Genomic DNA, 14,249 nt, shown 5'->3' on the forward strand with positions numbered 1-14,249 from the left:
CCCAGCAATAAAGGAAGCTCTTTTTGGGCAGAGCTGGGGGCATCTGACCCCCAAATGGTATCAAATACTGCCTTGTGTAGCCAAAAAGCCCTGTGAGAGGCAGCAGAGCCCTGTGTTTGTGCACAGGGATACTTTAGGAGCACGGCTGAACTTCAGTAACTCCAGCTAAAATTACAACACCTCGTTAAGAGTCTGAGCTCCCAGAGCGGAACCGGGGCATTGGCCCAACCTGCTGCAGTTTTGCCGCATTTTGCCCTCCCAAGGCACTGCTTCCAGCCCAGGCTCTCCCTGTGCTCCAGGTGCAGCTGCACAGCCCTTGGGGCTGTGGCTCTGCTCTCCTCCTCCTCCTCCTCCCCCCCCACCCCCGTGAATACTGTGATGGGATCAGCAGTGGCCCAGGAAGAGCAGGAACTCCAAACGCGCTCTGGAGGTCCCGGACGAGCTCTGGCAGAGTCAGCACCGAGCACCAGCTTTCCTCAACATCGCAGGGCAATTCAGCAATCCCAGAGCTGCTGTATGAGGGCTGGAAAAGGAAAGAGGAGTGAAAGGCTGAGGGTTTGCAGGAATTGTGGCACAAAGCCAGCAGAGATGCTGCTGTGGACCCAAGACCTGCCTGAGGTCGGGCGCCGCATTCCTCCCATTCGGGATCATGGAGAGCGGTCGCGGGTGTTGTGCAGGGCGTGTGCCTGGCCCCGGGACACTGCTACGCTGCCAGTGGGCACTGGGATCCAACCTGCTGCCTTGGCAGCTTCTGCCCGCTGCCGGTGGTGGTGCCGGGACTGATTGGTGGCTGTGAGTTTGCAAAAGGAGCGATTTCCCCTCCTCCCTCGCGGCCGGGGCCGCCATGGCCCCTGAGGGGATGGAGGTGGAGCGGGGCGCCCCCTGCTGGCCGGGAGTGCTCCCTGCAGCACCCCCTGCTGGCCGCGGTGATAACTGCCACAAAAACCAACAGCGCTGAGCGGGAGGGCAAGTTCTGCGTTTGTGTTGTTGGTTCTGTTCTGCTTTATAAATTTCCTAGTAAAGAGCCCTATTACTTTTCTTACACTTTTGCCTGGAAGCCTCATCATTTTTGAAATTAAAACAAATTTTAGACATGTGTCTTCTTTCGATTCCAGGAATGTTCCCACTTTCCATGTGTCCTAGGGTGACGTTATGATGCTTGTATCCCCATTCATGTGTTCTGTTAATGTTGGATATTATGTTCTGTAACTTTAAGACCGGCTCTGAAGAGGGAAAGTTTTGTTTTGGTTTCCTTATCAGCCTGGCGGGACACAGAGACTGCAGCTTTTGCTTTTGCTGCTTTTGCTTTTGCTGCTTTTGCTCTCTCGCTCTTGCTTGCTTCACTTCTGCTTGCTTTTGCTCTTTAGCTAGTTCAGCTAAACTGTCCAATTTCTTCCCAGACGGTTTCTCCTTTCCTTTTTCTGATCATTTCGAACCTGCTCCGGACTGGGACCTGAGAAACACCAAGATCCTGCACCTTCTGGCCTGCAGCAGCTCCCCCAGTGCCGGAGTGACTGAGAACAGAGTGACCACCCCCAGAGAGACTTTCTGAATTTGTCATCTTTTTCAGAGCGGTGTCATCCGGTATTGTTCATTAGTGTGCTGGGGGGTGCTGTGCTTGTTAAATAAACAGGTTCTTTCCACTCCTCTCCGAGAAATCCTTCTCGAACCGGTTGGGGGGAGGGGCTGTGTGGGTTTGCTTACTGGAGGAGCCCTAATTTGGAAATTCTCCTCCAAATTTGCCCTAAACCTCGACACCATGGCAGATATTTCTCATTTAAATGAGTTGCCAACTCCTGGGTTCCAGTGTGGATGAGACAGACAACCCAAGAGCAGACACAGTCAGGGAGTTGGCCACCTCATGGTCTGCCTTTTGAGCCATTAGGGCCACCAAGGGCCCTCTCCCCAGCTGGCACTTCTGGTCATGTGGACACTCAGGAGCTGGCTTTGGCAGAGTGTCATGCTGTCCCCAATGTGCCAAGGCTGACAGACTGATGGACAGATGGGGCCCTGTCTCACCAAAAGCAAGGCCTGACCCACCCCTGCCACATGGAGGTGTTCCAAAATGTCTCCAGACATCAAACTTTTCCTGTCTCTGACACCCCACCCTGTGCCATGGCCTGATCCCGATGGCCCTGGGACAGGGAGAGGCTCTGGAATCCACCCAGGGCCTTTGTGACATTATGGTGTGGGGAACACAGCAGAGGAGGGGTTTGGGACAGAGGACAAGAGAATCCAGAGCCTCCTGAAGGCCACTTCAGAACAAGGAAGGTCCAGGGCCCTGCAGGTTCCCCTAGTGGAGAAAATGTGCTGGGGCAATCATCTGGGATTTGCCTCTATTTTGGGGGCTTTCCCAGGAAATCATTCGTTTTCTGATCCTTTGGACTCTGCACCTTGTTGCTGTTTCTGTTGGTTTTATTCTCTCTCATTGCTGTTTCAGGAAATTGTTCTTCTCTCAGCCCTTTGGCATCTTTGTGCCCCCACGGGGAGTAAGAGGGGCAGTTTTTAGTGGCAGCACAGACACGAGTGGGTGCCCATGGGTGGGGACTCCCAGTGCCCCCAGTTCCCCCCAGTGTCACAGCACATTCCCGTAGATGTCACCGGGTTCCCGTGGTCGCCCCTGGGGTCCCCGCAGCTCCGCGTAGGTCACCTGGGGATCCTGGAGGGTGGTGGCACGGGGGGACGCTGCGAGAGACACGGGCTGTGGGATCTGGGTGGGGTGACACTGGTGTGTAACGTGTCCCTCTGTGTGTGTCCCCCCCGTACTCACCCCCTGCCTTCTTGGTGACCACGACGTGGGTGTACAGCACCTCCCCCTCCTCTGGGGGGGCTGGGGGATCCGGGGGGGCCCTGAGGGAATTAAAGGGGATGTGGGGGAGGGAATGGGAGATCTTGGGGGGTTCAGGTAAAAGGGGAGAGTGTGGTTTGAGCACCCCACTCACCTTTCCTGGTGCTTCCTGGTAGCTGCAAAAGAAAGAGAGGAGGAGTCACTGTGGAGTCCCAGGGCCCTGACCCCTGTCAGGATTGCTGAACCCCCATGGGATGCCCAAGCATCCCTGAAGCCCCCCAGAATCTGTGAACCTCTCCAGTGGCCCCAACCAAGTCAGCCTCAAACACCCAAACCCAGCTGGGACAAATACCACCAAACACCCCCAGGGCCCCCGTGAAGAACCCCAAACATCCCTGCAGGACCATCCAGCAACTGCCCAAACCCTACAGGACTCCCAGCCAAAGTCACATTTCTGGGGCTGTGGGTGCTGCCCTATCGCTCCTCAACTATGTGGGCCTCTACGGCTCCCTGGGACCCCCGTCCCTGTTGTCACCCACCCACACGGTGCCACCAGTGCCAGGCAACGACACCCACGATCAGGAGCAGGAACAAAAGGGCCCCACTGACCCCTGCAGCCACAGCAAGAAACAGAGGGGGACACATCAGGGTCACCCATCACCCCTAGGGTCTTGCATCCCCGAGTAACCCTGTGTGACTCCACCTGTGACCCTGTGTTTCTCTGTGTCCCACGCTGTCACCTCCAGGGCCAGCTCAGGGCTGAGTGCCCGGAACACGCGGTGCCCGTCCTGTCCCAGCTGGTTGGTGGCCACGCACTGGTAGGTGCCCGAATGTCCCATATCGATGGCCCTGAGCTCCAGGAGGGGACCCTGGGCCACCTCCTTCCCGTTGTGCAGCCAGGTGAAGGTGACAGGGGCTGAGCCCACCTGCACTGAGCAGTGCAGGGTTACGTTGTCACCTGCATGCACCTGGTGTGATGGGGGACTGGGGATGATGGTTGCATTGGCCACAGGCACTGTGGGGACATAAAGAAGGCTGGCACTGGGTGAGGTGGGATGGGGGTGCTGCGGTTGGGGTCACCCCCAGCCCAAGGGTCCCGCTCACCCAGGACGGTGACATTCAGGGGGTCACTCTCGGCCACGCTGTCCCCATTGCTGACCCAGCATCGGTACTGGCCGCTGTCATTTTCCCCAGCGTGGTGCAGCTCTAGGTGGGAGCTGCTGCCCAGCAGTGCCCCTGAGCCCTTCCGGTGCCAGGAGAAGGACAGGGGACCTTTCCCTGCGGCCACCGTGCAGCTCAGCACCAGGCGGTCCCCCAGTGCCACCTGTCCCCTGAGGGGCTGTCCTGACAGGGACACGCCCGAGAGCCGGACCCCTATGAGAGGAGGTGACAGAAGGGGACAGTGAGGGACCTGGGGGGTAAGGGAGGGGAAGAGGGATCCCAGTGAGGGAGAGGCTGCGAAGAGACTGGGGGATCTTGAAAGGGACTCCGAGGAAGGATGCGAGGTCAGAGAAGGGACACCTGGTGAGGGAGGGGGCTGACACCAGGGAGGGTACAGGGACCCAAGGGAGGGGATGGTGAGGCCTGGGGAATGTGATGGGACTTCAGAGAGGGGGGAGGGGACCTCGGGAGGGGTGAAGGGACCCAGTGAGGGATGGGGTTTCCTGGCACTGATGGAGGTCCCCAGAGAGTGATGGGGGACCCAAGCAGACTGTGAGGGATCCCCATGCCCATCTCCGTACTCACTGCGCACCGTGACACGGAGCCGGGCTCTGCTCTTCCGCACGACCCCCCCTTGGAGTGCACCTGGCAGCTGTAATTCCCTGAGTGGGAGACCCCCAGGGCGGGCACCAGCAGCTGCGGGGACCCCTGCAGGCCCCCCACCACCTGCCCATCCCGGTAGAACACGTGCAGGAGGGGGGCTCGGGGCCGCAGGGGGCTGGGGGTGCTGAGGCAGCTGAGAGTCAGGGGGGACCCCTGGTGGGCTTTGGGGGACCCTCCAGCACCGGCACCAAGAAGAGCTCAGGGAAGGAGAGGGGAGGTGAGGACTGTGACTCTGAGTCTGCTGGGAAGGGGCTTTGGAGGTGTCAGGAGATCAGAATTCCAACTGTGGGGGTGCTCACCGTGCACTGTCACTGTCACTGTTGCTGACCGTGAAAGAAAGGGCCTCACAAAGCCACTGCAGCTGTAGTGACTGCTGTGGTGCAGCTGCAGAGGGGACAGGGACAGCTCGGTTCCCCTGAGGGACCCCCACAGATCCTTCTCCTCCCAGTAAAATCGCACCCTGGTGACTGGGTTGTCCTTCCGGCCCCGGCAGCGCAGTGTCACTGTGTCCCCCTCCAGCAGTGCCCGTGCTGGCACCTGCAGCACCAGCTCATCTGTGTGACAGGAGGGTCCCATCTCACTGAGAGGCTTGAGACAGGTCCAAGGAGGGTCCCCATGGCACTGGGGACATGTGGGTGCACTGGGATGAACTGGGATGTTCCTGTGTGCAGGGCACCACACAAGGGATGTGAGGCCACCCACAGAGTGGAGCCCACCCAGATCTATCAGCGCCACCCAGATGATTTAAGATCCCCACTCACCATCTAAGACTCTAACGGGGGGGCTGTGCCCACTGCCAGGTCTGTCACACGTGTAGGTGCCACTCTCAGTGACACTCAGGTGGTCGAGTCCCTGCTGCGCCCAGAGCTGCCCATCCTTATACCAAGTTGTGGCACCGGTGGTCCCCGAGCCCTGGCAGGTCAGTGTCACCCGGTCCCACAGCACCGCCGGCCTCCAGGGGGGCTCCACCAGGAGCTGGGTGGTCTGGGCACCTGTGGGTGACAGGGGACACCAGCCTGCCAGTGCCAGTGTGGGGCTGGGGACAGTGGGGTGGGGCCACGGCATCCCCTAAGGACTCATCAGCAAGGCCGAGGGTCTGGGCTGGAAGGGAGAAGGGACAGGGCTGGGTGAGGGTGGCACCGTGGAGACAGAGGCACTGGGGGCACAGGGTGTGGGAGATGTCCCCAAACTGTCCCCATGTGGACAGCAGTACATTCCTGTCCCCCTTCCTCTATCCCCACATCCACCCCATGGCTCTGGTGACCTCATGCTCTTGCTCTGCTTGCATTGGAGACCTCAGGGGACCCCACAGCCCCCCTGTGCCCCCTCCCTTCCCCATCCCCGGGGTGTCAGGCCCGTGCCCGGGGCAGTCACCCCACAGGAGCAGCGCCACCTTCCCGGCCATCCCGGTGTCTCCAGCCATGTGCACTGGCTGTCACTCGCTGCCGGGGGTGGCTGTCCCCTGGCTGGTGGCTCTTTGGCCAAAGAGGAAGGAAGCGAGGTCGGGTCTCGTCCTCATGCATAGGTGGCACCTGGTGGGGGCTGGGTGGCCACAAGCTGGGGACAGGCTGTGAGCAGGGTGGGGACAGGATGGGGACAAGGCTGGTTGGGACAAGGTGGGACTTGGGGTTCTCAGGAGTGGGGGGCTCAGAGGGTTTGGGAATGGGGAATGGGTGTCCAGGGGATGGGGGGTCCCAGGGATGGGGTCCCTGGGAATGGAGGTGCTGAGGAGGGAGAGTCATTGGGAATGGGGGTGCCATGGGAATGGGGGTGCCCAGGGCTTGGGGGACTCAGGGATGGGAGTCCCAGGGGAACATGGGCTACAGGGATTTGGGGTCATGGGATGGGGATGCTGGGGGAAAGGAGGGTCCCATGGGAGTGGGGGTCCTGGTAGAATCAAGGTCCTGGAGGAAGGAGGATTGCAGGAGATGAAATGAACAGGAGAGGTGTCGCAGACATCTTTCATGAAAAATCCTTTCTTAGGATTTTTCCTTGTGAGAAGCTGCAGTTTCAGCAACCAAAAGTAAACAATGGTTATCTGCTGCTGTGGAATGCAACTGGTAGACCCATGATTGGTCTCCTGTGGGTGTTTGGATTTCTTGACCACTCATGGCAGAGCTGGCTCTTGCTCTGTCTGAGACACAGATCTTTGTTATTCATTCTTTGCTATTCTTATCTTAGCTAGCTGCTGAAGAAACCTTTTCCTTTCTATTGCTTTTTAGTATAGTCTAATGTAACATATATCATAAAATATATATCATAAAACATATATCATAAAATAATAAATCAAGCCTTCTGATCATGGAGTCAACATTCTCGTCTCTTCTTCATCCTGAAAACCCTTGTGACCACAGGCACAGAGAGGGTTCCTTGGGAATGGGGTCCTGGGCCATGGACATCTTGGGGAATGTCAGTATTAGGATGGGGGTCCCAGGGAGGGGGGGACACAAGGAAAGGGGGGTCCCATGGTTGGTTCCCATGGGAATGGAGGTCCCAGGGATGGGCAATTGCTGGGTGGGCCTGTGGGTCAAAGCGCCTTCCCTGGGTGCCTCAGATTTTGGGGTGACCCAAGCCCAGCACAGGCCCCACAAGGTGCCGGCGGCCTGGGCGTCGCCCCAGAGAGATTCTGAGGGGCTCTGAGTCTATGGAGGTGCCGCAGAGGTGAGAATTCTGTGGGGGAAAAAGGCCTGCCTGTGGTTTGCTCAGCCCGGCAAGGAGCACAAAACCCAATGGGAGCCCAAGCAGTGGCTCTGCGAGGGCCTTTGATGGTTTTCAGAGCAGAGCTGGCTGGAAACCCCCCTACAAGGGCAGCTCTGGAGGAAGCAGTCCGGAAATGCAGCAATTGATCACTTTGTCCCTAGCAGCAAGGGTCTGAGATAGCTCCCTAACTTCTGCAAACACAATAATGTTTTGCACAACAACCTGACTGGGTCCCTCCTCATTCTGTCTAAAACCTGAAGCCCTTTGGAATGTCCTGGGAAGAATATTTGGGTTCTTGCTTGGCTGCCAGACAAGAGGGAAAAATGAGGGAATACAGAGCAGTGGCTCTGCCTGCTGCCGTGGTGGGGCTGTGGGGAGTGACCCTTTCTGGATTCCTGGTGTTCCCAAAGCTGCTCCATCCATGCGCTCCTCACTTGCACAGGGCACAGGGAATAGACAGGGCTCTGCCCTGCCCCTGCCCCGCCCCTTCCAGGGTCCCCCTCCACTTCCCGGAGCTGTGGGGGCCTTACCCTGGCAACGCTCGGTCCCGACACATCGCGACAGTGGCTTCGGACATGCTGCCACAGTCGGTTCAGACACCCCGTGACCATCCCGGCACTCACAGCGCGATGGCAGCTGGGCCCCTTCCCGGTGCTCCGGGACCACCATTGCGGTCCCTCCTTTCCGCAGACCCCACCGCAGGGTCTCTGCTCCCTCCTGTCCCGGGGTCTCCCCTCCGCCATTTCGCTCCCTCCACGCTCGGGGCTCCCCAGTGGGGTCCCGGTCCCTCCATCCCAGCCCCTCCCACCCGCTGCCCCCCGGCCCCTCCGGCCGCGCCCCCCGACAGCCCCGGGGCCGGCACCGCCAGAGGCTGCCGAGCTCCTGCAGGATGAGACGTTCCTGGGGCAGCGCCGGCTGAGCGGGGCCCGGCTCCCTCACGCTGTCCTTGCCCGCAGCACTCGGGCTCCAGCAGCCCCGGGCTGCTCCTTCGGGATGTGCCGACTGCTCCCGGAGCGCTGCCCTTTGTCAGGAATTAGCCCGAGAGTGCCCAAATCATCCCCAAGGTCTGGGCTGGGACCTCCTGTGAGGCTGTGCCTGAGCCCTGAGGGGTTTGGGAGCCCGATGGGTTTCACTGCTCTGTCCCAAAATCTGGGGGGAACAGGAATGGCAAGCGGTGCCCTGTGGCCTTCGTCTGAGCACCCTGCAGAATTCCCGGCACTTCTCACCATGGCCAGGTGCTGTTCCAGTGGCCCACTTGCTCCAGCTGCTGCTGCCTCAGTTGCAGGATCCCAAAATCCCCAGGAGAGGCACCAGAACCCTGTGTTTGTGCACAGGGATGTTTTAGGAGCATGGCTGAACTTTAGGAACTCCAGAACTAATTATAAAACCTCCTTAAGGGTCTGCCGGTCCCTGAGCAGAACAGGGGCATTAGCCCGACTAGATCCAGTTTCTCCCCATTTTTCCCTCCCAAGGCACTGCTCCCGGCCAGGGCTGTCCCTGTGCTCCAGCGGCAGCTTCAGAGCCCTTGGAATTGTGGCTCTGCTTTCCATCTGCTCTTCCTTTCCCTGCAGATGCTGTGTGGGGACCAGCAGTGGCCCAGGAAGAGCAGGAACTCCAAATGTGCTCTGGAGCGCCCCCCTGAGGAGCCCGGGCAGAGCCAGGACTGAACATCAGCTTTCCTCAACATTCCAGAGCAATTCAACATTTGCAGATTGGCTGTGACAGGGCTGAAAGAGGAAAAGGGAGAGAAAGGCTGAGGATTTGCAGGAATTGTGGTGTAAAACCACCAGAGGTGCTGCTGTGGACCCAAAACCAGTCAAGGGTCAGGTGCTGCTTTCCTTCCATTTGAGATCATGGAGAGCGGTCGTGGGTGTTGTGCAGGGCGTGTGCCTGGCCCCCGGACACTGCTACGCTGCCAGTGGGCACTGGGATCCAACCTGCTGCCTTGGCGGCTTCTGCCCGCTGCCGGTGGTGGTGCCGGGACCGATCGGTGGTCGTGAGTTTGCAAAAGGAGCGATTTCCCCTCCTCCCTTGCGGCCGGGGCCGCCGTGGCCCCTGAGGGGATGGAGCTGGAGCGGGGCGCCCCCTGCTGGCCGGGAGTGCTCCCTGCAGCGCCCCCTGCTGGCCGCGGTGATAACTGCCACAAAAACCAACAGCGCTGAGCGGGAGGGAAAGTTCTGCGTTTGTGTTTTTGCTTCTCTTCTGCTTTATAAATTTGTCAGTAAAGAGGTACTATTCCTTTTCCAACACTTTGGTCTGAAAGCCAAATAATTTTTGAAATGAAAAAAGAGTTTTATATGTGGGTCTTCTTTCCATTCCAGGAATGTTCCCACTTTCTTTCGCAGACATTTCTCATTTAAATGAGTTGCCGAATCCTGAGTTCCAGTTTGGATGGGACCAACCCCTCAAGAGAAGACACAGTCAGGGACTTGGTCACCTCATGCTCTGCCTTTTAAGCCAGTTGGGCCACCAAGGGCCATGTCCCCAGCTGGCACTTCTGGTCACCCGGCCACTCAGGAGCTGGCTTTGCCAGAGCATCAAACTGTCCCCAGTGTGCCATGGCTGACAGACTGATGGACAGATTGGGCCCTGTCTCACCAAAAGTACGGCCTGACCCACCCCTGCCACATGAAGGTGTTCCAAAATGTCTCCAGACATCAAACTTTTCCTGTCTCTGACACCCCACCCTGTGCCATGGCCTGATCCTGACTGCCCTGGAAAAGGGGAAGGCTCCAGAACCCCCACAGGGCCTTTGTGACATCCTCATGTGGGGAACAGGGCAGAGGAGGTGTTTGGGACAGGGGAGAAGAGAATCCAGAGCCACCTTGTGGTGGTTTGACAGGAAATGTGTTTTTTGGGATGCTGTGTTTTGGGCCAATGGATATTCAGGCTTTAATATTGGCATTTAACCCGGCCATTTAGGACATGGACATGCCTCTGAGAACACGGGGTTAAAAGCAGAGCTCTCCCTTGGGAGGGTCCTTTTGGGTTTCCAGCGGGAAAGAGTTCGGGTCTCTGCCCCGGCCCAGCTGCTGGCTGGGCAGGGGGAGGGGAAAAGCCATGTGGCTGAGAGAGGTAGGCCTGAGCCCGGGGGTGGAAGGGTGGAAGAGAGAGAGAGAGAGAGACCGGGAGCCACGGGGCAGCCCCCCCTGAGAGACAGAGAGAGAGAGAGAGAGAGAGCCGCTGCCTGGGACTGTAACCTTGAAACTGGATAAACATGGGCCTGTGCCGGCAGCACGGCTGGGAAGGAGAAGAAGGGGGGGGTGCAGCCGGCCACTTGTAGGAGCTTTTAACCCCTTTTTGGAGAATGAGAACTTTACAGATCATTGACCTCTCCTGGAAGATAGAGTGGAAGATGAGGAAGGAAATGTGCAAGTGTGAGAGAGGTCTGGGTGAGCGAGAGATAGTAGAAGAGTGGAGAAGAATCCTAGTGGGAAGAGATGATGGAGTGGCTTTTGCTGGACTCTTTTTGTATAGCCATGGACAGAACCATGTTCCTTGTGACACAGAGACTGCATTCTAGGGGGAGGCAATGGCCACAGAACCAAGAGGGTTCAGTGTTGGTGCCCCTCGGCCCCAGGGGGTGAAAAAATATGGGGGGGACAGGTGTCCCAAAGGAGAGACTGTGCCTTTTTTGGATTGGGACAGAGCATTCTTAAAAAAGACAACCCTAGAAGCAGCTCTGGTCCGTGTTCAGTGGTGAGAGCACTGGACATGAAAAGGAAGAGGTCATGACGGCAGATGTACTCCAGGCGGTGCCACGAGTGACACGGAAACACAGGAGGCTTCGACTGTGTTTCCAGGGGAAGCCCATGGTACAAGAAGGACTCCTCTCCTCTTGATGAACTGAGGATTGATTGTCTAAAAGATGGTGCTGGACCGAGAGTTGGTGATTTGAGGAATAGATGTATTGTGTTGGAAATTTGGTGGGGGGAGGAGGAAATGCATTTGTGAGGTTTTCATTTTCCCTGTGTGTGTGTTCCTTTTTATTTGTAGTTGTAGAGTAGTTAATAAAGTTCTGTTTTCTTTTCTTTCCTAAGTAAGAGCCTGCTTTGCTTATTCCTGGTCACATCTCACAGCAGCTGCCAGGGAGAGGGTATCTTCATGGGGGCACTGGCATTGTGCCAGTGTCAAACCATGACGCTCCTGAAAGCCGCTTTGGCCACCAGAGCAAGGAAGGTCCAGGGCCCTGCCAGTTCCTCTGGTGGAGAAACGTGCTGAGGGAAACATCTGGGGTTTGTTCCTCTTTGTGGCTTTCCCTGGAAATCGTTGCTTGTGTTCCATTTGGACTCTGAACCTTGTTGCTGTTGGTTTCATTCTCTCTCGTTGCTGTTTCAGGAAATTGTTCTTCTCTCAGCCCTTTGGCATCTTTGTGCCCCCACGGGGAGTAAGAGGGACAGTTTTTAGTGGCAGCACAGACATGAGTGGGTGCCCATGGGTGGGGACCCCCAGTGCCCCCAGTTCCCCCCAGTGTCACAGCACATTCCCGTAGATGTCACCAGGTTCCCGCGGTCGCCCCTGGGGTCCCCGCAGCTCCGCGTTGGTCACCTGGGGATGCTGGAGGGTGGTGGCACGGGGGGACGCTGCGAGAGACACGGGCTGTGGGATCTGGGTGGGGTGACACTGGTGGGTGACGTGTCCCTCTGCGTGTTTCCCCCCTGTATTCACCCCCTGCCCTCTTGGTGACCACGACGTGGGTGTACAGCACCTCCCCCTCCTCTGGGGGGGCGGGGGGATCCGGGGGGGCCCTGAGGGAATAAAGGAGATGTGGAGGAGGGAGTGGGAGGTCTTGGGGGTTGGGGGAAAAGGAGAGCAGTTGGTTTGAGCCCCCCACTCACCTTTCCTGCTGCTTCCTGGCAGCTTCAAAGGAAGGAGGGGACGGGTGACTGTGGGGTCCCAGGGCCCTGAACCTTATCAGGATTCCTGAAATCCCATGGTACCCCCAAGCATCCCTGAAGCCCCCCAGAATTCATGAACCTCTCTAAACCCCCTGACCAAGTCAGCCTCAAGGACCTAAAGCCTGCCAGGGACAGAAAAACCCATCACCCCCAGGGCCCCTGAAAGAATCCCCAACATCCCTGCAGGACCTTCCAGCACCTCACCATACTCTACAAGACCCCCAGGCAAGGTCACAATTCTGGGGCTGTGGGATCCTCCCTATTGCTCCCCAACTCTGGGGGCCTCTGCAGCTCCCTGGGACCCCTGTCTCCCCATTGTCACCCACCCACACAGTGCCACCGGTGCCAGGCCACAGTGACACCCACGAGCAGGAGCAGGAACAAAAGGGCCCCACTGACCCCTGCAGCCACTGCAAGAAACAGAGGGGGACACATCAGGGTCACCCATCACCCCAGGGGTCCTGCACCCTACAGTGACCCCGTGTAAACCCACCTATGTCCCTGTGTGTCCCTTTGTCCCACAGTGTATCCTCCAGGGCGAGCTCTGGGCTAAGAACCCGGAACACGCAGTGCCCGTCCTGTCCCAGCTGGTTGGTGGCCACGCACTGGTAGGTGCCCACATGTCCCACATTGATGTCCCTGAGCTCCAGGAGGGGACCTCGGGCCACCTCCTGCCCATTGTGCAGCCAGGTGAAGGTGACAGGGGCTGAGCCCACCTGCACTGAGCAGTGCAGGGTCACGTTGCCACCTGCATACACCTGGCGTGACAGGGGACTGGGAGTGATGGTGGCATTGGCCACAGGCACTATGGGGACAGAGACAGGGCTGAGGCCACAGGGAGGGGCTGGCAGCAGGTGTGGGGGGATAGGGACAGGGGGGATGGGTGTGGTGGGGGATTTTGGCTATGGGGTCACACCACAGAGGGGCGAGGGGACAAGGGGAGTGATGGAAGGACCCAAGAAAGGGGTCAGGGGGACATGGAGGTACCCAACCAGAAGACACAAGCAGGCCATGGGGGCTCCCCATGCCCATCCCCACACTCACTGCGCACCATGACCTGGAGCTCGGCACTGCTATTCCACACGGTCCCTCCTTGGAGCGCACGTGGCAGCCATAATTCCCCGAGTGGGAGACCCCCGTGGCGGGCACCAGCAGCTGCGGGGACCCCTGTGGGCCCCCCACCACCTGCCCGTCCCGGTAGAACACGTGCAGGAGGGGGGCTCGGGGCCGCAGGGGGCTGGGGGTGCTGAGGCAGCTGAGAGTCAGAGGGGACTCCTTGGTGGGCTTGGGGGGATCCCCCAACACCAGCACCGTGAAGAGCTCAGGGAAGAAGAGGAGAGTTGAGGACTGTGACTCTGAGTCTGATGGGAAGTGGCTTTGGGATGTGAGGACATTGGAGTTCCAGGCATGGGGGTCCTGACCATGCACTATCACTGTCACTGCTGCTGACCATGACATAAAGGACCTCACCAAGCCCCCGCAGCTGTAGCTGCTGCTGTGGTTCAGCTGCAGATGGGACAGGGACAGCTCAGTCCCATTGATGGGCCCCCTGAGATCCTTCTTGTCCCGGTAAATTCGCACCTTGGTGTCCGTGTGGTTCCACCAGTCCTGGCAGCGCAGGGTCACTGTGTCCCCCTCCAGCAGTGCCTGCGCTGCCACCTGCAGCACCAGCTCATCTGTGGGACAGGAGGGTTCCATTCCACTGAGGGGTTGAGACAGGTCCAAGGTGGGTGTCCAAGGCACCAGGGACATCTGGTTGCACTGGGGTGCCCTGGGGTGCACTGGGATGTCCAGGTGTCCTGTGGACAGGCTCTCGTGCTGAGAGCCAGGGGGTGTGAGGCCACCCACGGAGTGGAGCCCACGCAAACCTCTCAGGGGTAACCCTGATCATTAAAGATCCCCCCTCACCATTTGAGATTGTCAAGGGGGGGCTGCGCCCAGTGCTGGGTCTGTCACACGTGTAGGTGCCTCTCTCAGTGACAATGAGGCGGTCACGTCCCTGCTGCCCCCAGCGCTGCCCGTCCTTGTACCAGGTGCTG

General features: G+C 58.7%; 1 protein-coding gene across 1 annotated transcript; it reads right to left on the reverse strand.

The window, feature by feature from the left end:
* Nucleotides 1–2,575: 2,575 nt before the first annotated feature.
* Nucleotides 2,576–6,135, reverse strand: LOC129133527 (Fc receptor-like protein 3). Its single transcript, XM_077191908.1, is given in 11 exon segments — nucleotides 2,576–2,685; nucleotides 2,943–2,964; nucleotides 3,529–3,803; nucleotides 3,893–4,162; nucleotides 4,535–4,582; nucleotides 4,585–4,767; nucleotides 4,770–4,813; nucleotides 4,914–5,166; nucleotides 5,374–5,607; nucleotides 5,696–5,713; nucleotides 6,006–6,135. Coding segments are annotated over 11 exon segments (1,587 nt in total).
* Between the last annotated feature and the right edge of the window lie 8,114 nt (nucleotides 6,136–14,249).

Source organism: Agelaius phoeniceus, chromosome 31 (assembly GCF_051311805.1).
Source record: "Agelaius phoeniceus isolate bAgePho1 chromosome 31, bAgePho1.hap1, whole genome shotgun sequence".
Lineage (NCBI taxonomy): Eukaryota > Metazoa > Chordata > Aves > Passeriformes > Icteridae > Agelaius > Agelaius phoeniceus.